We start from the raw sequence: 24,757 nt of genomic DNA on the forward strand, positions 1-24,757 counted from the left end.
ACAATTATTATTTTATTTCACCCATACGTGGAATTTAAGAAACAAACCAGAGGACCACAGGGGAAGGGAGGGAAAAGTAAAATAAGGCAAAATCAGAGAGGTAGACAAACCATAAGAGATTCTTAACTCTAGGAAACAAGCTGAGGATTGCAGGAGGGGAGGTGGGTGGGGGGCTGGGGTAACTGGGGGATAGACATTAAGGAGGGCACTTGGTGTGATATGAACTGTTGAATCACTAAACTCTACCTCTGAAACTAATAATACACTACATGTTAATTAATTGAATTTAAATTAAAAAAAATAAGGTGAGTCTGGAGCATCTTATAATGCCAAGAAAGTGCAAAACAAAAACAAAAACAAAACGATGGGGCCATGCCAAGGGGACAGAGAAGTCAACTTGAAGGAGCTCCCGCTGACCAAATCTTGGACAGTTTGAGCACCAAAGGAAATAATGATAGTGATTATAATTCATTGAACAAAGTAAGTCTGTACAGATATACATACATAAATGGGGGAGAAGAGAAAGCTCTTCCTTACTGTAGAATAGCAACTAATAAATACGAAAGGAATGTTGGGTGTTAGAAAATCATCACTAAATACTGAAGCCAATGGTGCATAAATTTTGCATAGAAAGAATGATAAGGCAAAGGTGGTGAAACGTAAACAATGGACGAATCTGGGTAGGGGTACCTGGAATTTCCTTGTACCACTCTTGCTTTGGGGTACACTTAAAATGATATAAAAATTAAGTTACCGTCCCCCACCAAAGAAAGATAAAATAGAGTATACTAGTATTGATAATGTCTCTAAACATGCTTTCTAATGTTGCTTCTTCCCAGATAAAAACTACTGCTTGGGTAGTGGGGTTTGTATAGGGAGCCAGAAAGCACAAGAGAGGCTTATAATGCATTTTACTACTTATTTGGATGTTTCTGGGGTTTCGCCATCCTGTTTTTGTTTTTTTTTATACGAAGCTTTTTCTTTTGATTCACTGCGGTTCTTTCCTTTTGGGTATTTTACATTTATTTCTGGCTAAGCCCTTTACCTAACAGGATGTACGGCGTTTGTTAAGAAAATCAGCATCAAATCTTACCAAAAGAAAAAAAAAAAGCCAAGGGCTTCACCAGAGGCGGGATTTCCCTCTGGGGTCACTCGGAGGAGGGCGGGAACAATATTAGCGCGCAAAGCTTCCGCTTTCATTTCTGGGGTTATAAGTCAACCATTCTCATTAAAGGAGTACGGCGGAAGGGTGATTTTCTGTCGGCAAACCCTTCCCTAGCGACGAGTCCACCGATGACATAGGGATGCCACAGTGTCGCATCACAATGGGTGGTCTATGAGACCTCAAAAGCCAAATCAGACGACCTAGTTTGCGGTAAAACATTAAATTGCAGTTCTCCTGACCTGTCAGTTTCACTCTCTTCTCTCCGTCTCCAAAATACTGAACTTCCGGGGTAGACTCCTCCCCCTCCATTCCTGGCCAGTGGTTTGATCCGATCGTAATACTGACAGGAGGGACGACCTGCATCTGCGCAGAAGGCTGTGGGGGGGGTGGGGGGGAGGAACATGGCGCAAGCTCTGTCTGAGGAGGAGTTTCAGCGGATGCAGGTGCCGCTCGCCGCGAAAAGACCACCGCGCTAGGCGACGGGGGGCGGGCTAGAGAGAGGTCGTGGCACCGGCTCTGAGAAGGGTTTGGTTATGGTGGACCTTGGGTCTAGGGGGTTGGTCTGGGGAAGGGAAACTGAGGCTCTGAGGGGCGAGACTGTTGGGTTCGGAGATACTGTTGGGTTCTGAGGGGTTGGCGTCTGTTAGCTTTGTGGGCGGAGAGAGTCCTAGAGTGGGCGATACCTCACTCACACCTGGAGGGGACGAGACCTTTGGCCCGTGCGGGGGACACCATGGGTCGGTGATGATAACATTGGGTTTTGAGAGGAGATCCTGAGAGGGCGAAACCATTTTGTCTGGAGAGGAAGGAAACAGGCATTGGGTCATTTGCGTCATGGTGGGGGGAGCCCTTGAGAGGGCAGTACCATTCGTTATCCGGTGGAAGGTGGAAATGTTTGTGGGAGATACCACTATGCCAGGGAATTGGGCAAAGACCCCACATGTTGTCATTGTTCTGGGGGTGGAGTTCCTGTGTGGGTGCTGGTAGTGGATCCTAAGAGGGGGCGCAACCTTTGGATCTAGGCTAGGGGTGATCCCATTAAGCCTGGGGTGAAGAGGACCCAGAATGGATAATACCATTAATTCCTATTGGAGAGAGGACCAAAAAAGGTTAAAGAGTGATAGCTTGGGCCACACAGAGAGGAAATCACTGGACTTTGGAGAAGTACCCCAGTTGGGTACCCTGACCACTCGAATTCTTTTGTGGACAACTCTGAGTTGGGATGCAAGGCAAAAGTAGGCCCTTGTTGAGAGAGTTCCTTATTGGGGAAGACCATTGGATTTTGTGTTTGGGGAGACTCTGAAAGGGGGGAAGCCCTGAGTAGGATCCTGTGGGAGGAGAGGGGAACTCTGAGGGTAGGTGATCCATTGATACTTGAATGAGATAAACCAGTTGTTCCTGTGTGAGGGATGCCTAGGGTGAAAGGGTGAGATCCGGGAGGGTGAAAGGGGAAGTTACAACCTGTAACTGTGAGGGGAGATTCTAAGTGAGTAAGAGTAATCCAGTTGGCCTACCCAAGGTTTTGTGGAGGAGAAACCCTGAAGGATGTAGGGCCATTCCGTTGGATTGTGACTAGGGAGTTCTTGAGGGGTGTGGGGAACCCTTGAGTGAGGAAGATTGATTTAATTCCATGAGTGAGGGGAAAACCATTTGGCTCTGACGGATAAGGCTTCTGTGTGGGTGCCAAGGGTGTACTAACTGGACCAAGACAGGGGAATACAGATCATTGGATCTGGTAGAGTAACAGGGGCGGGAAAGACTCTGTAGGGGCCAAGCCCTTTGACCTTAAGCAGACCACCAGGGGGTGAATGCTGGTGCCATGGGAGGAGGGAAAGATCCTGGTGGCATAAGGGATAGTAAGTCTGGGAAGAACCGGCCTCACTGCCCTACAGGGCTGTTAGGAAGGGGTATGCTGTTTGGAGTGGCCCATACTTCATTTTCCCTTGATTCTTTAAAGGGGTTAATTCTAAAGAGCCTTGGGGGTGAGGACCCCAGGCAGCTCCCAACTTAGTGTAAGTTGGACAGGAGAATACCAGGCCCTCTTCCCTTGAAAAGAGGGAGGAGTACAGGCCCCTGCCCCCTATGCTCAGGGCCCTAGAAGTCTGGCCAGGCGGATAGACAATACTCTCCTATGACAGAAAGATAGACCAGTGTTTAGTGTCTGATGAAGTCAGCCAGGATTAGTGGGGAGAACTTTATCCTGTGGGCATGGGGAGCCCTGGGATACGCCTGAGCAAGAACTTGACTGCATCAGTGTTCTGTCTATGGCCTGAATGCAGAGGGATGCAAGAGTGAGGCTGGCTGTGGTTCTAAGTAGAGCTGGAGAAGGTGGGACAGGGGCTGAGGGGCTGGAGGCTCATTTAGGATGTAGCATTCATAGGTCTTAAGGAGTGACTAGAGAGGCATAGAGAGGGCAGTAGGGTCTGTGGGGCTTAGGGGATTAGCTCCCTCATGGTGAAATGAGGGGCGCATTCCTAACCTAGTTGTTTCCTTTCTCTGCTTCCCCCAAGGCTCAGCTCCTGGAACTCCGGACAAATAATTACCAGCTTTCAGATGAATTACGCAAGAATGGCGTTGGTGAGCTAAGAGGGTCTCATTAGGTGGGGGTGGCTTTGAGGGACAGAGGCCTGACAGGAAGACCTTTCAACTTCCTGCCACTGACTGAGGCTGAGACTCCCTGCTTTCCCCACACCAGAGCTCACCAGTCTTCGACAGAAGGTCGCATACCTGGATAAGGAGTTCAACAAAGCTCAGAAGGTACCTCCCTCCACCCACTCACCCACCCATGCTTCCCTGTAACCATCTGACTCATTCATCTATCCAGGGAGCACCTACAGGGAACCAAGCCGAACATCAGTCATTCAAAAAACTCTAATGGAAGTCTCTTTAGTTTGCTAATTTTGTCTAATCCGGCTTAGTTATTGATTAATATAAATTTGCTCTTTTTGTAAAGATTTTATTTATTTATATATTTATTTGACTGAGACAGTGAGAGCAGGAACACAAGCACAGGGATAGGAGAGGGAGAAACAGGCTTCCCGCTGAGCAGGGAGCCTGATGTGGGGCTCGATCCCAGGACCCTGAGATCATGACCTGAGCCAAAGGCAGACGTTTAACCGACTGAGCCACCCAGGCGCCCCTTAATTTACTCTTAATGAATTTACGGTTTCAATTACTCAGTCTCATTCACTAACTTCTAACAAAATAGTCACATCCATAGGTGAATCTGCCTTGAATCTGCCTTCTGTCTTCCACTCACACTCCTGCCTTGTGCTCCCACTTTCCATCTGTGTCCTGGTCCTGTTGGTAACGTAAGACTAGACCTACCTCTCAGATCATCTGAAGATGAAATAGTGTATAACCTGTTATGGCCCCTCAAGATATTCAAGGCCCTCTTTAGTCTTTTTCTTCACTGCTCTTTCCCCACATGTAGCTCAATGTTATGTATTCCATAAATATTTGTTAGACGAAAGCATACGTAATGCAGAAAATCTGGCAATCAGGAAGCTGGGCTTCTCTTTGGTATGGTGCTGATTGCAGAATGTGGCAGTGCCCTCAGCTGCCCAACAAGGGAGCAGGAGTTTTCATGGTGCATGGGAGGGATCCACGTAGATATGTTTGGACCCACGTAGCAATGCAGCCACAATTTTTGAGCCTGGAAACCCAGCCCTTGAAGGGTTAAATACTAAGACTCATGAACACTTTCAAGAGCTAAGAGGAAGGCTTTTGAGCGGGGTGCCCTTTACTCACTCACTCCATCATTCCTGTAGACTACAAATTTCATGCAAGTTCTGTGATTGAAGATGCTCCCATCCCCCAACCCATCATCATTATCTCCCCTTGACACTTGCCACAGTGTCTCCATAAACTAGTGAGGGAGTCCATCTCCATTCACCTTCTCTCTCTTCCTACCCCCCTTACCTTTAGGCACTGAGCAAGAGCAAGAAAGCTCAGGTAAGGGGACCCAGGGTGAGTGAGTGTGTCTGGGAAACCGAGGGGTGATATTTCTGTATGCTGAGATCTCCTGGTATTGGCCTTTCTTTCTCTGTGTGTGCACTTGAATCTGTGACTGCCTCATTATCATATGTTTGTATGTCTGTCTTTATTTTCCTGTGTTTGTCTCACTCTGGACCTCTCCATCATTTCTTCTCCCTCTCTGGCTGGCCTTCTTTCTGAGTCTCTCTCTGCCTGTCTTCCTGTTCCTCTCTGACTGTTGCTTCTCTCCCCAACCTTCCATTTTTCTCTCCCTTACCTGTGGCATCATTTCTCTTTTCTTCTTTCCCTTTCTCTCTCTATCTGACTCCTTGTTTCTTTCTCCCTCTCCTTTCCTTTGTCGCTTCCTCATTTCTTTCCCTGGCCCCCTTTCTTGCTTCTGTTCTCCCTCCCATTGATCTCTCTGTGCCTATCTCTTTCTTCCTGCCTTTTCTTTTTTCTCTCTTCCTCTCCATCCCTCTCTCCTTCCCTATCTGTCTTCTTTTCTCCATCTCTCTACCTGTTCTCTCACCTATTCTATCTACCATTCTCTTTCCTCCCACTCTCTCCTCTCATCTCCCTCTCTCCCCTCCCCTGTCCCTCTCTCCCCTCCCCTGTCTGTCTGTCTCCTTCCCTGTATCTGATTTCACCTATGTCATTCTCTTTATCCTATGATTTCCCCCCACCTGCCCCCGTCATTTTCTTCCTCTTTGTTTCTTTGCCGTACCTCTCTGTCCTTTTCTACCCTTGTTGGAGACCTGGCCCATATCTGCCACTGCAGGAAGTCGAAGGGCTACTGAGTGAAAATGAAATGCTGCAGGCAAAGCTGCACAGCCAGGAGGAGGACTTTCGTTTGCAGAACAGCACGCTTATGGCGGAGTTCAGCAAGGTACTGGTGCCGGGGACAGCTGAGCGGGATCTGAGGGGTAGGGGCCTCCTGGACTGAAGCTGGAGGGCTGCTGAAGGTGGTTGGACAGAGTCTGGCCCCGGATCACTGTCCATGGTGCTGAAACAGATCCTGGATCTGAGCTGGGGGGCAGTGATTTGACAAATGGGGCCACTCCCTGTGCTGGGATTAAAAGTCTGCAAGCCCTGAGGACAGCTGGTTCCAGACCAAATCACTCCTTTTCTTCAAGCTTCCAGTCCCTTTGTATATATTTGGTAGCTGATGCTAGGGAGCTCCAGGTTACTAGAGGGTCTTAGTTAAAGTCCTTATGCTTAGCATGAAATAGAAAAATGTTTTAGCTGCATCCCTTTTCTCTTCCTTCCTCTTCATCTGACCTGATCCTGGAGTTCTACTTCTTCTAGATAATTCATCCCAGGTTGGATAATTCTATCTCCTCACAGATTTTAGTGTTCTGGCTGTTCCTAAACCTACTAGGGAGTTAGAGATATTAGCTTTTGTTTCCTTATCTATCTTCTGTATCCATGGTCAGGAAGGCTCTAAGGGGGACACCTGGGTGGCTTACTTGGTTAAGCATCTGCTTTCAGCTCAGGTCATGATCCCAGGGTCCTGGGATCGGGTCCAACATCTGCCTCCTAGATCAGCAGGGAGCTTGCTCCTCCCCTGCCTGCCGCTCCCCCTGTTTATGCTCTCTTTCTCTGACAAATAAATAATCTTAAAAAAAAAAAAGAAGAGGTGTCTAAGGTTTTAGTGTGTTTTAAGGAACAAATTCTCATGGCAACAAAAATGGTATTTCCAGGACTCCATGTGAGAATCTAGTTCTTAAGACCTTAAAAAACAAAATATGAAAACAATCTTTAAGCAGGTACAATGTCAGGAGAGATGATTTGCCAACTAATAGTTAAGAGCTGTAAGGCCTAGATTAAAATCTTAGCTCTATCTTTTGTTAACTGTAACCTTGAGCAAGTCACTTGACCTGTTTGCTTCTTGGTTCCCAGATGTTTAAATCAGAAATGATAATGACAGCACCTGCCTTGTAGGGATTTTTGTGAGGATTGAATGGACTTGTGTCTGTAAATGACTTATGACAGCCTTGTACATAGTATTGGTTATGTAGGTGTTAGCTACTTTTTAAAAAAATTTTATTTATTTATTTGAGAGAGAAAGAGGTAGAATGAGTGGGAGGAGGGGCAGAGGGAGAAGCAGACTCCCTGGAGAGCAGGGACCCCAATGTAGGACTTGATCCCAGGACCCCAGGATCATGACTGAGCCAAAAGCAGACACTTAACCGACTGAGCTACCCAGGTGCCCAAGGTGATAGCTGGTGATAATATTGTATTATTACTGACTGATTTTCCCGCTAAATTTTTTTTAAATTTTTATTTATTTATTTGACAGACAGAGATCACAAGTAGGCAGAGAGGCAGGCAGAGAGAGAGAGGAGGAAACAGGCTCCCTGGTGAGCAGAGAGCCCGATATGGGGCTTGATCCCAGGACTCTGGGATCATGACCTGAGCCGAAGGCAGAGGCTTTAACCCACTGAGCCACCCAGGCACCCCCCCCCGCTAAAATATTTTTTGACTATTTAAAAGTCTTAGAGCCATCCTGTGGCCGTGCTCTGCCTCAGCCCTTACTACCACTTACCTGCCCTATTCCCATAGCCTTTTTGCTGGTCTCTTCACTTCTAGTTTCTCCTACCAGCCCATGCCCTAGAGGCTCTCCTGACCTGCAGACATTATCACATCACTCCTTTAAGTAGCAGCTCTGAGTGGGTCCTTGACCCTGACTGTTCAGAACCCCTGGTGCTCAAATAATAGCCAACCTCATTTCCTCACTTCTCACTGCTTCCTGCCTCCAGCCTCAGTGGTATCGTGGTCCCTTTAGGGTGAGGCAGGGGCAGGCATTCTTCCATTAATCCAACTTGTGTTTCTCAGCACCTGCCCTGGACCAGGTGTAGAATATCCTTCCCACCCCCTCTCCCTCCCCCAAGAACTGGTAGTGCTCACATACAGAGCTGGGTTTAAGGCCTGCCTCTACCACCTACTTGACAAGATACTTCAGCTCCATTTTTCCTCCAACAAATAGTTATTGAGCACCCCCAGCATGCTGTGCATTCTGGAGATAGTTGGAAGCAGCACAACCTGGCCCCCACTCTTGGGTAGCCTACCTTCTGGATGTGGGATGGGGAGAAAGAGAATGTTTTCTTTTTTTTTTAAGATTTTATTTATTTATTTGACAGACAGAGATCACAAGTAGACAGAGAGGCAGGCAGAGAGAGAAGGGTGGAAGCAGGTTCCCTGCTGAGCAGAGAGCCAGATGCTGGGCTCGATCCCAGGACCCTGAGATTATGACCTGAGCCAAAGGCAGAAGCTTTAACCCACTGAGCCACTCAGGTGCCCCAGAAAGAGAATGTTTTTAAAAATGATAATAGTGGCGCTTGGCTGGCTCAGTTGAAAGAGTGTGTGACTCTTTATCTCAGGGTTGTGAATTCAAACCCCGTGTTGGGTATAGAGTTTACTTAAAAATAAAATCTTAAATAAAATAAAAATTAAAAATAATACTAGTATAGGTAACTGACAGTTAGGTAGTGCTTACTGCATGTCCAGTCCTGTTCGATGCGCTTTATGTTATTCAGTCATTTATTCTTTTTTTTTTAAGATTTTATTTATTTGACAGAGACACAGCAAGAGAGGGAACACAAGCAGGGGAGCAGCAGAGGGAAAGGGAGAAGCAGGCTCCCCGCTGAGCAGGGAGCCTGATGTGGGGCTCGATCCCAGGATCCTGGGATCATGACCTGAGCCGAAGGCAAACACTTAACAACTGAGCCACTGAGGCACCCCTCACTCATTTATTCTTAAAATGGGCCAACGATATATTATTAAGATCCCTACTAAGCAAATGAGGAAAACCAAGCCCCAGAGAGGTGAAGCCATTTGTGTCAAGGACACGTGGCTAAAAAATGGCAGAGTAGAAGTTCACATCCAAGCAGGCTAATTTCAGGATCTGTGCTTGTGACCCTGTGTTACAAAATAAAGTGTAATCATCAATCACAATTTAGAATCCAAACATCTGCCCAGTTTTAAGAAATTAAGAACATCCTAGGTCAGGTGGGAGTTTTGTTCTTGGTGGTTGGTTGTCGAGGTGGGTATTAACTGAGCCAAGATGCTGCGGAATCTGCTGGCTCTTCATCAGACTGCCCAGAGGACCATAAGTACTGCTTCACACAGGCAGTTTGAAAATAAAGTTCCAGAGAAACAAAGGCTATTTCAGGAGGATAATGGAATTCCACTGCATCTAAAGGGTGGAGTAGCTGAAGCCCTCCTGTCTAGAGCTACTATGATGCTTACAGTTGGTGGAACAGCATATGCCATATATCAGCTAGCTATGGCTTCATTTCCCAAGAAGCAGGATTGACTTCAGTTTATCATCTTAGCAGGCAGTTGGTTCAGTTTCGTTCAGCTCTCTATGGACCAGTATGTGATAAATGAGTTCTTTGGGGATCAATACTTATTGACTTATACTAACTGCCACCAATAAAGCAGTCTTTACCATGGAAAAAAAAGAACATACTAGGTCAATTTAATCACGATTAGTACTAGGTAAGAAAGAAATGAACAGCGCTGTGCTGGAGAGTTTCGGAATTTGTGTTGGGGGATACCACTTAAAGGGTGACATTTGAACAGAGCACTGAAGGTTGCAAAGCAGCCAGTCATGTGAAGAACTAGATGAAAGGAATAGTGTTCTAGGTAGAAAATATCCCAGGCAAGAGAATAAAAATTCTCTGTGAGCCTCAGTATTCTCATCTGAAAATGGGGACAAAGGATCTTGTTTTTTAAAAAAGATTTTATTTATTTACTTGACAGGGAGAGAAAGCACAAGCAGGGGAAGTGGCAGGCAAGGGGAGAGGGAGAAGCAGGCTCCCTCTGAGCAGGAAGTCCGATTTGGGGCTCTATCCCAGGACCCTGAGTTCATGACCTGAGCCGAAGGCAGATGCTTGACTGACTGAGCCACCCAGGTGCCCTGGGGACGAAGGATCTTGTCTGGACCCCTGTAGAACTCTTTTAGCCAGGAGTTGAGCAAGGGGCTGGCCTAGTTTTATTCGCTTTGCATGTTTCTCCAAGGACAAGGGCTGACGATGAGGAGCTGTGGCTAGTGCCGGCCTTGGACATGCCCGGGAAGCTGACTGTGTCTAGGCTCCCAGACACAGACCCACCCTCACAGAAGGGGTCTGGCAGTGGGGCTATTTGTGATGCTGACAACCTGGACCAGCAGCTTCCAGATGGAGCCTGCCAGAGGTCTTGAATTATGACTGCAAGGTTACGATTGGGCAAGCAGAAAATTGCCCTTGGTGGCCTCTGCCCTTTCTGACTTGGCCTCTTAACAGATGGGTGAATTCAAAGTCATTTGACATTTGTGCCTCCATGTCCTTATCTGTGAAGTGGGGATAATGAGTTACGACGGCACCCTACCTAATGCAGGGGCATTATGGGAATTATGCCAACTGTAAATTGCATCTGCCCAGCGCTAGGTATATTGCAGCCAATATTGTTCCGATTCTCTTCTTGTCTGCTTCCTCACTCCTCCCCTGTTCAGCTCTGCAGCCAGATGGAGCAGCTGGAACGGGAGAACCAGCAACTGAAGGATGGGGCTGCCAGGGCAGGCACTGCCCAGGCTGTGGGTCTTGTGGATGGCGAGCTGCTGAGACTGCAGGCGGAGAACACGGCCTTGCAGAAAAATGTGGCAGGTGAAAGCAGGCCCTCCTTGGGGATGTGGGAACCTTGGGGATTGAGTAGGGTGTTTTCCCGCTGGGGAAAGGGAAGAGGTTTCAGAATCAGGCTGGGCCTGGCTATGAACCAGTGTATAACTTTGGACAAACCATTTCACCTCTGAGTCAAAGCTTCCTCATCTCCAGGGTGCTTGTGGGGATGTCCACCACGTGGGAGACTGAAGTAGAGCTAAGATGAGGTGGTATCTTTCTGGGTTGAGTTCAGTGCCTGGTACCTAGCGAATGTTACAGATTAGCAGATTGGACACCAGAAAGGAGCTCTTTGCTACATGGAGAGAGTGAGTGAAGGAGCTTTCGGAAGACTCTGAGCCCAGATTGTCCGTGGTCTGGGAGGAAGGCTCAAAGGAAGCTTGGTAGAGTGTGGAAGGGTCCCAGTGTGGGGGTGTTTGGAGAGCAGCTGAGGCCTGCTGTGTGGTAGGTGCTGATTTGGTGATCAGGAGGGAGGCTTTGTAGCTTTGGTTGAGGATTAGTTGGTTACAGGATTCAGCTGTAAGTAGCAGGGGTGGAGGGTGGTGATCATCACCTTGGAGGGCTGTGGGCGGGTCCTGGGGGCTAGGGGGTAGAGCTTGGGGAAACTGTGGATGGGGTTTCAGTGGATGGGAGAGCTTAAAAGATTTGTGAGGAGTGTGGATGGACCTGAACCTTTGTTTTTGTAGGCACTTGGTCATTTGGGGCAGGGTCTCTTCTGCCTGAGGGATCCAAGGCCAACTCTTCCATCTGCTTGTGGCATGGCAGGGGTCTTCAGAGAACACCTCCTCCATCATCTGTTTCTGTTCTACCCCCCAGCCCTGCAGGAACGCTATGGGAAAGAGGCTGGGAGAGCCCAAGCTGCCAGTGAGGGCCAAGGGGACCCCCCAGGGGGCCCCGCCCCCACTGTCCCAGTCCCCATGCCACTGGCAGAAGTGGAGTTGAAATGGGAAATGGAGAAGGAAGAAAAGAGATTGCTCTGGGAGCAACTGCAAGGCTTGGAGGTGATTCTGTGTCTGTTGGGGCTGGGGTGCCAGGACACAGACAGATGCCCTAGGTCTGCCTGCGGTCCCACGGAGATGTCTGTGATGTCACCAACTCGTGGGCGGACAGATTAGGGAGGCAGGAGGGCAGGGGAAGGCACAGGTCTTACCTCCCCCCTTGCTCATATTAACTCCCTCCCTCATCCTTCCCCTGCAGAGCTCGAAGCAGGCAGAAACATCCAGGCTGCAGGAGGAACTTGCTAAGGTGGGGCTGCTGAGCTTTCCCTGGACTTTGTCCCCCTACAACTCCCCACCTGCCATGCTTCTCCTGGCTGGGAAGAAGGACCAGAGTAACACCCCCCCCCCGCCCCCGCAAAGCCTGAGTTTCCTCATCTGAAATGGAGAGACACACATTTATGTCTCACAGTTGCTTTCAGTATAGAATAGGGCTAATGGGGTTCCTCTGTCTCATGGATGGCCAGCCCCATCCCTCCCTTCTGAGTCCTCCCAGCTCTCCCTGTTCATCCGTCCATGCATACAAGCATTTATAGACTGCTGGCTTTTAACTTGGATACTAAAGACCAAGTGATGAAGCTGGCAGTCATGATCCTGCTTTCCAGGCCCTCCTGCTGTAGCCATTCTACGACACGGCTGTCAGTCCATATGTTGGGGGTGTAAATGCTGGCTTTTGGAGCCTAAGGGAACTGGGTGGAGATCATGTTGTTGCTATTGACCACCCGGACAACCCAATTACTGAACCCTCCCGAGACTCCGTTTCCCCTTTTATAAAACCAGTAATCCTCGCTTCTCAGGACTATTTCAAGGATTCCACAAGAAAACATAAGTAACTTCCAGCTTCCGAAAAGGACTTAGTGAAAAGTGTCTATAAATACTAAATTTATTTTTGTCTTTACTAATATGTTATCAATTGTCTGCACCCCTGTCCCCCCAACCAGCTCTCTGAGAAACTGAAAAAGAAACAAGAAAGGTAAATTTTTTTTCCTGAGGTGGGGAGAGGGGTTTGGGAGGACCAGCGGGTGTGTGGGACCAGCATGTGGAACTGACCCATGTATGTCTCTCTGGGTCCAGTTTCTGCCGTCTGCAGACAGAAAAGGAGACACTATTCAACGACAGCCGGTAACTAGCAGGGATGGGCGTATGGGCAGACAGTGGGGACAGTGCCCCCAGCAGGATTGCCTGAAGGCCACAGGGGCAGAGGTGGGAGATAGGGCCTCAGGCCATGGTCAACAGTCAGATCAGCGCCCCCCCATTACCCTCCAGGAATAAAATTGAGGAGTTACAGCAGAGGAAGGAAGCAGATCTCAAAGCCCAGTTGGCTCGCACCCAGAAGCTGCAGCAGGAACTCGAGGCTGCCAATCAGGTGAGCGGCTGGATTTGGGGGTGCTGGGGTAAAACCCAGGGCTGGGGATCCAGAGAACCCTAAGGTCTGTGGAGACTAGTTGGGGAATCCAGTAGTTCCTGTGTTGGAAATAATAGGGACTGGATGGGTCCCAGGAACTAGGAAAATGGGAACTAGGGAGCCCCGAGAGCCTTAGGTGTTGGCCTATGAGTCTGCCTGAATCAGAGATCTCAGGGGTCTAAGGACTTGGGGGGGGTGTGCCAAAGTTCAGATGAATCAGAAACTCTGCGGGATTGGAGGCAGGAGTCTGGAGAAATCTGTGGTCACCAGGGACTGGGGCCAGGAGCTGGAATGAGCCGAAACTCCCTGGAGGTTGGGGACTTTGAGACCTGTAGGAGCTGGATAGATACAAGACTTTCAAGGGTAGACAGGTAGGCCTAGAGGCTGACTATATTTGAGGCCCTCAGGGGCTGGGGGCTGGTTTGGAGGGCTGAGACAACAGGTAAGTGGGATCACTTGGGCTGAGTGGTCCTGAGACCTCTAGAAGCTGTGGATAAAAAACATTGGTGAGTCTAAGACATCCAGAGACTGAAACAAAATTTTTGGTGAGTCTCAGGGTCCCAAGGGTTAGGGGCTAGAGGACTTCTAAGCCTCCAGGCTTCCCCCTAGAGCAGGTGAGTCTAAGATCCCACAGATTAAGGGACATGGTGGTTTGTGGTTCTAAGGTCCCTAAGAGCTGGGGACAGAAGTCTGGTTAAGGTTGGGTCTTTAGTTACCTGGGTCTGAAGATCCCTAGAAACTAGGACAGAAGTAGCTGGTGGAGGGGGGTGGTCGGTCAGACCTCACCAGGAGGTGGAAACTAGGAGACTATGGGTTTGAGACCTCTAGTGTTTGGGGCTATGAGTTTGGGCAGACCCTGAGACTCTCAGGAGCTAGAGACACAGGGCTGGAGTGTGTCTAAAACCTCTGGGTGTTGGGGTCAGGAGTGATCTGGGTGAAGCTGTAGTTCCTGCGGGCTAAGTTTGTCCGAGAATCCTAGGGCATCTGAGCTAGAATCTGGGTGAGAGTGAGACCTCTTATGGAAGGGGGTGGGGTGAGATTGAACTCCCCCAAAGCCTAGGTGTTCTTCTAAGATTCTTAGACCTGGGATATGGGATCTGAGGCCCCTGAGGGTAATTACTACAAATTTAGGTGAGCCTAAGTCTGATGGCTGGGTAGTCTGGGACCCTCACGTGCTGGGGATATGCTGTCAGGTGGCCAGAGAGGGGGGTCTGTGTGGTTATAAGCACATCAGGGGAGGCTGAGGTCTGGAATGGGCTCACCTGACCTGGTCCCTACAGAGCTTGGCAGAACTGAGAGATCAGCGGCAGGGGGAGCGCCTGGAGCATGCAGCAGCTCTGCGAGCCCTACAGGATCAGGTACGTGCTACGGGGCAGCATCTGGGAGATAAAGGGGCGGGGCACCACATGTTTTACACAAGCAGGGAAGGCCCCAGGGGTTCTGTTTCCCCCTGGTTCGTGGTACGTGTGCCCGTGGGTGTTTTCTTTCTTGGCCGTGGGTGGGTCCTCCCCCCCCCCACCATTCTGGACCCACTCTCACCTGGTGTGGGGGTGGGGCCAGGTGTCCATCCAGAGTGCAGATGCACAGGAACAAGTGGAAGGACTTTTGGCTGAGAACAGCGCCTTGAGGACCAGCCTAGCTGCCCTGGAGCAGGTAGAGGATACCTGGGAGCCCTTGCTGGACCCTCTCCAGCTTCCTGTCTCCTGCTTCTGATCCACATTAGGGCAGGGCCGTTTGGATCTCATGCCATTCTCCTGCGTCTGTTTCTGCTTAATCCTTTGCTCCTTCCTTCCTTCCTTCCTTCCTTTTAGGGAGAGAGATTGAGAGTGAGAACTGGAGGAGCAGCAGGGAGTGGGTCAGGAGGCAGAGGCAAAGAGAGAGACAGAGAATCTTAAGCAGGCTCCATGCCCAGCCCGGAGCCTGATGATTCGGGGCTCAATCTCACAACCCTGAGATCATGACCTGAGCCAAAATCAAGAGTCAGATGCTTAATCCATTGAGCCACCCAGTCGCCCCTCTCAGCTTCTCTTTCTGATGGCTTCCACCCCTCTTCTCTCTGGCCACTCACCCCTGCTTCTCTTGCATTTTCTAGTTTCTCTCCTGTAAAGTATAAGATGTGTACTAACCTTACATGTACATTTGATGAATCCTATCTGTCTGGCAGTCTGTCTCCATGTGACTACCACCCAGATCAAGATGTAGAGTGTTTTCAGCAGTCCCCAGAAGGCCCCTTTTACTCCTTCCCAATCGATACTTCCCCAGAAATAATCACTCAACCAACCTCTAGTGACATAGATTAGTTTTACTTGTTCTTTAACTTCATGTAGTGGAATCAGATGCCCATTTTCGTGCCTGGCTTCTTTCCTGTGAGGCTCATCCATATGTAGCACTGGTCTGTTCTTTCATCTCTGTTTACTATTCTGCTGTGTGACTAGACTACTTTATCCTCCCCCCCCCCCCCCCCCCGTTGATCTCTTTTTCCCTTTGAAATTCTTTCTCTTTCCTCCTGGCTCTCTTTCTGCCTCCCTCCTTTTCTCCCCAGAACTGGTAGGCTCAAACCCTGTGGCTGGCCCCTGGGGGGCCCTTTTCACTCTGCTTCCCCTCACCCCCATTCATCCCAGATCCAAACAGCAAAGACCCAAGAACTCAATACACTCCGGGATGAGAATGCCGGTCTGGCAGCTGATTTGCAGCAGCGGCAGACTGAGTACGAGGACCTCATGGGACAGAAGGATGACCTCAACTCCCAACTGCAGGTGACATCTCTGGCCTTGACCTGGCTTCTCCCAGTTCCCTCTTGTGGGCTCGGGGGAGCCCTCCATGAGGCACAGGTTGGGGAAGACTGGAGTCGAGAGGATCTGGGTTCCGGTCTGGTCTCCTAACTCACTAGCACCTTGTGTCCTAGACTGCGTCGCTCTCCTTCGCTGACACTGAGCATCTTCAGTTAGACAGGATAGCCATTCTGAGCCCATGGTAGCAACTGGAATCATAGTGGCTTAAATCAGATAGAAAGCTAGTTCTCCCTCATGGAAGAGTCCAGGTGGGCTGTCTAGGGAGAGAACAATGGCTGCGCCATGACCAGTGACACAGGTTCCTTCTACATCGCCACCTTCAATGAAAGACTTCTGTCTTGATAGCTGAGACACTTGCCCAGGCCCCCACTTCATCATGTTTGCTTTCCATATGGAAGGAAGGAGGGAAGAGCGAAAGGGCCAGGATGCCCCTTTCCTTTATGAGTATAACCTACCTCATGCTTACCACTTCCGCATATGGAAATTAATCAGTGAGGCCATGCCTCACTGCAAGGAGGCAGGGCAAAGTCAGCTCGACAGTCCGACTACAGAATCTATCGCTAGGGACCGGGGCAGGGCAGGGGGCAGAACACACGAAACAGATGCCATGAGCAGCGTCTGCCATGTTTCTCATCTAGCAATGGAGAGAACAATACCAACTTTACTGGGGTTAAGGGAAACCCGTCCACCAGAGGTGTCCTGGGCAATGATCATCTGCTGGGGGCTCTTTGTCAGACTCCTCTCTTTGGTCCCATCATTAGGAGTCACTGCGGGCCAATAGTCGGCTCCTGGAGCAACTTCAAGAAATCGGGCAGGAGAAGGAGCAATTGACCCATGAGCTGCAGGAGGCTCGGAAGGTGGGCAGCTCTGCAAGGTGGAAAGGCTTGGCCCTGGTCTATGGGGAGGGAACGGGTGGCGCGGGCCAACGCCTGGGAACAACAAGGGATAGAAAGTGACCAGTGCCATGAGGATAGGTGAGTGACTTAGCTTGGTCTGTGGGAATGGGGAGGAGGCTGAATTGGGCTCTTTTGCTGGGTCTGGGGAGAGGGTGGGGGGCCCCAGCTAACGTGGAGGGAGGAGGCTGACGGGCATCACCCTGCCTCCAGAGTGCCGAAAAGCGGAAGGCCATGCTGGACGAGCTGGCGATGGAGACACTGCAGGAGAAGTCCCAGCATAAGGAAGAGCTGGGCGCGGTCCGACTGAGGCATGAGAAGGAGGTGCTGGGGGTGCGTGCGCGCTACGAGCGGGAGCTCCGAGAGCTGCATGAAGACAAGAAGCGGCAGGAGGAGGAGCTCCGTGGGCAGATCCGTGAGGAGAAGGTGGGTGGGTGGATGGCGAGGTCCTTCTGTGTCTCAAAACTCAGCACAACATCGCTGATGGGTTCGGGGGTGACACGGGGCCCCCCTCGTCTGCCCACCTTGCCCTGACAGTCTCCCCTCTCCCAGGCCCGAACTCGAGAACTGGAGAATCTCCAGCAGACCGTGGAAGAACTTCAAGCTCAGGTACATTCTATGGATGGAGCCAAGGGCTGGTTTGAACGACGCTTGAAGGAGGCCGAGGTGAGTTGGTGGCTGATGAGGCCCAGAGGGCTGGGGGGGCGGTGCAGGGTGGGGGACACCCATGCCACACCAGGGGAGCGGGATTGGTCAAGCCCCGGAACTTTCTGAAGTGCTCTGGACTTGTCTAGCCCCGCAGTCCCGCCGGCTCCATGGCAGCATTCCAGAGGGGATCAGGGGATGGCCACCAGGGAGGCAGAAGGCCACATGTGCAGATTTGAAAAGGCATCCCTTCCTTCCAAACCCGCTTCTGTTAGGAAATTACTGTAATATCCTGATTTTATGCGAACAAGGACTTTTACTGCCGTCGTGGGGGAGAATTCTTCATAAAACCCAAGGGGGGGGGGCGCCTGGGTGGCTCAGTGGATTAAAGCCTCTGCCTTCGGCTCAGGTCATGATCCCAGGGTCCTGGGATCGAGCCCCGCATCGGGCTCTCTGCTCAGCGGGAGCCTGCTTCCCCCTCTCTCTCTGCCTGCCTCTCTGCCTACTTGTGATTTCTGTCTGTCAAGAAAAAAAAAAAAAACCCAAGGGGAAGTGGCGTGCAGTAGTGAGGAGCGCGGGGGCTGGAGACGGCCGCTTGTGTGGGCTCAAGTCCTGGGTGGGCCACTTGCTCCTTGTGGGCAGCTCACCTGGCCTGGGGCCTTTGTGCTTCATCAGTAGTTTAAAAAAAAAAAAAAAAAAGGAATAATGATAGTACCGGCCACGTGGGTATTACGGGGAGATTATATAAACAGAGTCCATGGACGTGAAACCCCTACAACATTCTTGGTGCACAGCAAGTGTCGTGTGTTTTGTGAAATCAAATCAAATGAGGCGCGCATGTTGGTCTGTGGCGCAGACAGCATAGCCCTAGACGTGCCCAGTGTGTGACCCGCCTGAGGGCGTGCGGTGTCCCCGCAGGAGTGGCTCCTGCCTGCCTGCAGACACCGGCCGTCACACCCCTCATGGGCCACAGCGTCCCGGAGACGTGGGGGGGCATGGCTGGACCCGACCCTTGTCTCATAGGAATCCCTGCAGCAGCAGCAGCAGGAGCAAGAGGAAACCCTCAAGCAGTGCCGGGAGCAGCATGCTGGCGAGCTGAAGGTGCCTGTGGCCCGCCGGCATCCCTCTCTCCCGGGGCGGGCCCTGGAGGGAGGATGGAGGCTGCCCAGGCAGAGGCCTGAGCTGCCCCCTGGTTTGCAGAGCAAGGAGGAGGAGCTGCAGGGGGTGCGGGATCAGCTCCAGCAGGCCCAGGAGGAGAGGGACTGCCACCTGAAGACCATCAGCAACCTGAAACAGGTCCCTTGTCCCCCGCCCCCCCACACTGTCCCTGACACACCCTGGGCCTCAGCACAGAGACCTGGGGCAGGGAGGGAAGGCACCGCATCCAGCCTTTCTGGCTGTCACCAGCCGTGCTTTCTCCACCCCACAGGAGGTGAAGGACACGGTGGACGGGCAGCGGATCCTGGAGAAGAAGGGCAGTGCTGCGGTATGATGGGGAGATGGCCAGGCACAGGCCCCTGCTCATGGGACCACTGGGCCTCAGCCTGCCTCTTCCCTTCTCTCTTCCCCACAGCTCAAGGACCTCAAGCGGCAGCTGCACCTGGAGCGGAAAAGGGCTGATAAGCTGCAGGAGCGGCTGCAGGACATCCTTACCAACAGCAAGAGCCGCTCTGGTGTGGACCGGGAGGGCAGGGAGCGCCGGGCTGCTTGGGGGACAGGGTGCAGGGGAGGTCTCCAGGGCCAGGGCTACTTGCTGCACCTCGCTCCACCAGGCTCTTCCGTGCTTGCTGTCCACCTTGAACCTGGTCATTCGGTCTATCTGTCTCTCCTCTGTTTCTCTTGCTCTCTGCGTTACCTCTTTCTGTCTCTCCTCTTGGTCTTTCTGTACCACTTTGTGCCACTTCTCTCTGTCTCCGTCTTTCTCTCCCTGCTTTCTCTCCTTGTTCTCCTGCTGCTTTTTTTCTTCTCTGTCCCTTTAACTCTCTCTCTTTCTCTCTCCTCTGTCTCTGTCTGGATCCCCACAACCCTCTCACACACATCCCCACACCTCACTTGGTATCTCTAAATCTCCTGTATCCATTCTCTCATTCTGTAAATGTGGACTGAGCCCACATGCTCATGTCCAGGGTCCTCGATAGGAAACCCCCCAAAGCTCTGTCCTCCGGGAGCCCGGGGTTGAGTGAGGGAGACAGACTTGCATTCAGACAGCAACACTGCGGCTTTCTCACTATGTGGCTTAAATCCATGTTCTTTCTGCCACTTTGGGCAGAAGATGCAACTGGAAACCTTGAGTTGCTTTGGACTTTTTTTTTTTTTTTAAGAAGGAGATGGCCTATAAATATGTTTAAATAAATAGATAGGATGCAGTGGTTAGGGCTCTGGTGCATCTCCCATATCACAGGCTCAGAGAAAACTTGCTCCCTTTCCCCCCTGCAGCCACTGGCTCTTGCTGGAGACCCTTGGGGGGAGGGATGTCAGCCCCCATCCCTGATATGTAGAAGCAGCTGCAGGAGCAGAGGCCCAAGCTCAGTGGGCCTGCTTTAAGTGACATGGCAAAAATGGATCTATCTCTCACCCAATCTCTCTCTCCCTGAGGCATTCTGTCTCCTGAAGTAACCTTTTTTTTTTTTTTAAGATTTTATTTATTTATTTGAGAGAGAGAACATGAGCAGGGGGAGGGGTAGAGGAAGAAGCAGACTGTCAGCTTAGCAGGGAGGCCAGTGCAGGGCTCGATCCCAGGATTCTGGGATCACGACCTGACCTGAAGGCAGATGTGTAACCAACTAAGCCACCCAGGCACCCATGACCTCTCTTTGTAGAGGGGTTTAGTTTCTGTTTTGCTACAGATTAATATATGAATCAAGCAGCTTCCAATGGTGGTGCCATACATTGTCCTTGTCCATTAGATGAAATGAGGATTTAGGGTCGTGGTTACATGTCTGTCTCCATCTTTCCCCTGCCTTGTCTCTGCTGACTTGTATCCTTATGCCCCATCTCTGTTGGCCTCTCTGCTGTGGCTCACTGCCTGTTGGGTTTTCTCTCTGCGTGTGGGCGTTGCCCCATGCTCTCCCCAGCTGTGGGTCCCCTTTGTGCACACGCCAAGTCCAAGTGCGGATGTCCCTTTATGCCCAGACGTGTCCACACTGCCCACTTTCTCCTAGCCTCATCACTTTTTTTCTCTTCTGGCATGTGTGTTTGCCCAGAGAGTCAGCTCCTCTTTCCATTTCTGCCTCTCCCTGTTATACTCTCTGCCTCCACCTTTCCCGTGCCCGAGTGTTAACGTCGCCTCTTTTCCATCTCTGTCAAATCGATTTCTGCCTCTTCCTGCCAGTTGCTGCCCTGGGACCCTGGGGGATTGGAACTCAGGTTTCTCTTCCCTCTCTGCCCAAGGCCTCGAGGAGCTGGTTCTCTCAGAGATGAACTCGCCAAGCCGTACCCAGACTGGGGACAGCAGTAGCGTCTCCTCCTTTAGCTACCGGGAGATTTTGCGGGAGAAGGAAAGCTCAACTGTTCCAGCCAGGGTAAGAGGCAAAGAAGAGCCGACAACCCCACTTCTCCCACCCCAATTCTGGAGCCCTCTTTTTGCCCTCCCCTGCAGCCATCTACCTTTGTTGGCCCAGCACACACATTTTCTTACCAACTTTTCTCTAAGCTCGCCAACTCGAATTCAGATTGCCAAATGTGGGATGGGCTAATTATTCTCTTATTCTCTGTTCCCTCAACTGTGAGCTAATTCCACCTTTCCCAGTGTCATAAAATATGTCACTCCTAGCAAGTACCTCACCCAGGTAGGAGGTCCTTTTTCCCAACTCACGATCATCACTCGTTACTGTTGTCTGTTGTGTCAGCTTCCTGGCTGGCTGCTTCTATTTGGAAATCATCTGTTATTATTCCATAAGTAGTATGTGGGCTATGTAGAAAATTTTTAAAAACACACAGAAGCAAAGATTTTATTTTAAATCCAAAGCAACTACATCTTAACCATCCAGAGATCACCACTATAAACCCTCAGTTCACACCCTTCTAGATCTTGCTCTTTTTAAAAAATATATTTATTTTAGAGAGAAAGAGACCGAACAAATGGGGGTAGGAGCAGAGGGAGAGGGAGAGAGAGAGAATCTCAAGGAGACTCCATGCTGAGCTCTGAGCTCGATGCGGGGCTCGATCTCATGACCCTGAGATCATGTCCTGAGCTGAAACCAAGAATCAGATGCTTAACCGACTGAGCCACCCAGGCGTCCCTCTCTTTCTTAAACCTAAATGAGATTATAAAGAACCTGTTTTTGTCCAGATGCTTTTTATCCTCCTGATCTTGTAAATGTTCATCTAGTAGTTTGACCTTAATCAGATTTCCCTGGTTGGCCCCCAAATAGCGACTGCTGGTTTTATGAAAACCAGCGCTCAGTTTCAGATCACGTTGCATCTGGTTGCTTTCTGTCCTTTACATCTCTTGAGTCTCTTGAGTCTAGTGTGGTCCGTTGTTTTTTGGGTTCTTTTGTTTGTTTGTTTGTTTTCATGACACCAACCTTTAGAAGAAATCAGCCAGGTTACCCGCAGAAAGTGTCCCACCTTTTGGGTTCTCCTACTGGCTTCCTAGTGGTATCATTGAGCTTATTCCTCTGCCCTCTAGTTTTCCGGTCATCTGGAAATGAGCCCATGTTTGCTACGGACTCTCCCTTCATCCTCTCAATAAGGAGATGATGTGGTGGTTCCTGTATCCCCCCTTTGACCAAGGGAGATCCAGAGTCCCCGTGGGTGCTCCACTCCCACCGCCCCTCCCCCTGTCCGATTCCCCCATTGCCCATGATCCTCTCTGGGACAGGTGACAGTGCTGAACTTGGGCTGGCCTCTCCCCTCCTCTTCCCCGCAGTCCTTATCCAGCAGCCCTCAGGCCCAGCCTCCACGGCCAGCCGAGTTGTCCGATGAGGAAGTGGCTGAGCTCTTTCAGCGCCTGGCAGAGACGCAGCAGGAGAAATGGATGCTGGAGGAGAAGGTGCCTTCTGCCTCCTTGTCCTCACTTGGCACACCATTGGCTGGGAGGCTGGGGCGGGGGTGGGGTGGATGTGTGGCTGGGCCCCTTACAATGTGCGAACATTCTGGGCTGGCCCGCAGGTGAAGCACCTGGAGGTGAGCAGTGCCTCCATGGCGGAGGACCTTTGTCGGAAGAGCGCCATCATTGAGACCTATGTCATGGATAGCCGGATCGGTCAGTGCCTCCTCCCCGGCCTTACCCCCATCCAGTCTCTGACCTGCCGCCTCCTTCCCCACTGTCTCCTCTCCTCTCACGACTCAGCAAAGGTACTGACAAGATCACAGCTGCTGGAGGGGAAAGCAGGTCCCACTGCTCTTCCCTTCTGTCTGAGCCTTTGCCATCGCTTCACTCTCCTTTCTCCAGTGTGGTTCTCTGTCCCCTCTCTCTCCCTTCTCTCTCCCCATCTCTTCTGTCTGCTGTACCCTTCATCTCCTCTCACTGCTCCTACTGCCTGTCTGGACTGTGTCTGTTTTGGAAGTTTCTCATCTACATATGTACCCCTTCAGGGATTCTTAGCTCTTCCTCTCCCACTTTCTAGCCTCTTTCCCCCACCCCTCCCATCTTTGTTTCTTCTGCTTCTGTCACACCTTCTCCTAGCCCCATTTTTCCCTTTTTAGTCAGAACAACATGGACTGACGCAGGCCGAGCACTGTGTGTCTGTGCTACACATGCAGTCAGAGGCCTCTTGCCAGCTCCCCAAGGTGGTTATTATCCCCATTTCTCAGGGCTGCACAGCCAGGAAGTGATGGCCAGGTTCACACGGCCGAGCCTCCTCCCCCTATCTCACTCAGCTTCTCCCGACTACTTTTTGCCCCCTTCTCTGTTTCCCGCTTCTCTGCCCTCTCTCTTTCATCTCTCCTCTGGCTCTGCCGAGGGGGGTTTCTCAGCCTGGGCCCTTGCAGATGTGTCTGTGGCGGCAGGCCACACGGACCGCAGTGGGCTGGGCAGTGTCCTGAGAGACCTCGTGAAGCCAGGTGACGAGAACCTTCGGGAAATGAACAAGAAGCTCCAGAACATGCTGGAGGAGCAGCTCACCAAGAACATGCACTTGCACAAGGCGAGTGTGGCCTCCCCATCTGTTTGCGTAGCTGCCTGCCTCCCATGCCACACAGCTGGCCCCCGTCCCATCCCCCTGTCCACCCCCCACTCCCACCCGGTCATCTGCAGGTGCCCAGACCCCACCCCCCCCACCCCATTCACTGACCATCCTCACCTCCCCACCCTCTAGTCAGTCGGCTCACCTACTCTTCCTTGCGCCTTTTACTCTCCCCTCTGTCCTTGCACCCACCTGCTCATCTGTTCCTACACACTTCATCCAGCTCGCCCCTCAACCCGCCCTACTTGCCCATCTACTCACCTGCCCCGTGTCTTTCCTCCCATTTCCTGGCATACTTCCTCTCTCTCACATTTACTCATCAGTCACCCCTTGTCTTATCTTTTACCCACCTGCCTAGTGACCCGCCCGCCTACCTGTTGTCCTCCATCCATCCTCTGAACCGTCCCTTAGCCCACCCGTTTGCCTACCATGGATCACCCCATACATCTTCTTGCCCATCCTGCCCCCCCAAATATTTCCCCCATTTCTGAGGGAGTCAGAAAGGATGCAGACCCAGCCCCTGCTCTGAGAAGGGAGCTCACCGTTTAGTAGAAAAGCCAGTGGCAAGGGAAAGGTGGTTTCCTCCGGCTGTACCACACCAGTGGGCGATCTGTGATTTGCTCCCATATCGGTATCCCTGGGTCCCCCTCCCCGGGGAGGCTCCCTACCCCCGCCCCCGCCCACCACCACCCCTGACACACACATCTTTTCCAAGCCCGGCCCACTGCTGGGGCTCTGAGTCTCTCCAAATACCTTCCCGTGCCAGGCTAGACATAGAAGGGCTTTGATTAATGAGGTGGGAAGGAGGACATCCCAGGTTTGCTGAGGGAGCTTCCCCGGCTCTTTACCCTGGCCCCTGATGGCTCTTTTGTTTCTTAGGACATCGAAGTTCTCTCCCAGGAGATTGTGCGGCTCAGCAAGGAGTGCGTGGGGTCCCCTGACCCAGACCTAGAACCAGGAGAAGCCAGCTAAAGACCTGCAGGCTGCAGCTGCTCCCTCCCCTCCCCCCTCCCAGGACAACTTGCCCTTGGGCTCTGGTGGGAAAATGGGGCCAAAATCAAATAGGTTGGGAGACTGCACATTAAAGGGGCTGGAGGCCTGA

At 51.2% G+C, this 24,757-nt stretch overlaps 2 protein-coding genes across 4 annotated transcripts; both read left to right on the forward strand.

Annotated features, from left to right (window-relative positions):
* Positions 1 to 1,503: 1,503 nt before the first annotated feature.
* GRIPAP1 (GRIP1 associated protein 1) lies at positions 1,504 to 24,757 on the forward strand. Of its 3 annotated transcripts, XM_004755065.3 has the most exons (26): positions 1,504 to 1,608; positions 3,676 to 3,742; positions 3,861 to 3,922; positions 5,093 to 5,119; positions 5,919 to 6,026; positions 10,635 to 10,785; positions 11,614 to 11,798; positions 11,995 to 12,042; positions 12,734 to 12,765; positions 12,867 to 12,914; positions 13,059 to 13,158; positions 14,478 to 14,555; positions 14,758 to 14,850; positions 15,819 to 15,953; positions 16,751 to 16,846; positions 17,096 to 17,308; positions 17,435 to 17,548; positions 18,551 to 18,628; positions 18,728 to 18,823; positions 18,957 to 19,013; positions 19,101 to 19,200; positions 20,918 to 21,048; positions 22,398 to 22,520; positions 22,640 to 22,733; positions 23,462 to 23,616; positions 24,535 to 24,757. In XM_004755065.3, exons 1-26 carry the CDS (start codon positions 1,567 to 1,569, stop codon positions 24,625 to 24,627), a joined length of 2,526 nt encoding a protein of 841 aa, XP_004755122.1. In that variant the 5' UTR covers positions 1,504 to 1,566; the 3' UTR covers positions 24,628 to 24,757. The 3 variants fall into 3 exon arrangements, with proteins under 3 accessions (XP_004755122.1, XP_044924308.1, XP_044924307.1); XM_045068373.1 differs by lacking the exon at positions 23,462 to 23,616; XM_045068372.1 differs by lacking the exons at positions 5,093 to 5,119; positions 5,919 to 6,026.
* LOC123388586 (cytochrome c oxidase subunit 7A2, mitochondrial-like) lies at positions 8,839 to 9,594 on the forward strand. The gene has a single exon (XM_045068374.1). The coding sequence runs from the start codon at positions 9,204 to 9,206 to the stop codon at positions 9,453 to 9,455; it is 252 nt and encodes an 83-aa protein (XP_044924309.1). The 5' UTR covers positions 8,839 to 9,203; the 3' UTR covers positions 9,456 to 9,594.

The sequence above is a fragment of the Mustela putorius genome, unplaced genomic scaffold (assembly GCF_011764305.1).
Source record: "Mustela putorius furo isolate JIRA1106 unplaced genomic scaffold, ASM1176430v1.1 tig00003903_pilon_pilon_pilon, whole genome shotgun sequence".
In the NCBI taxonomy this organism is placed as follows: Eukaryota; Metazoa; Chordata; class Mammalia; order Carnivora; family Mustelidae; genus Mustela; species Mustela putorius.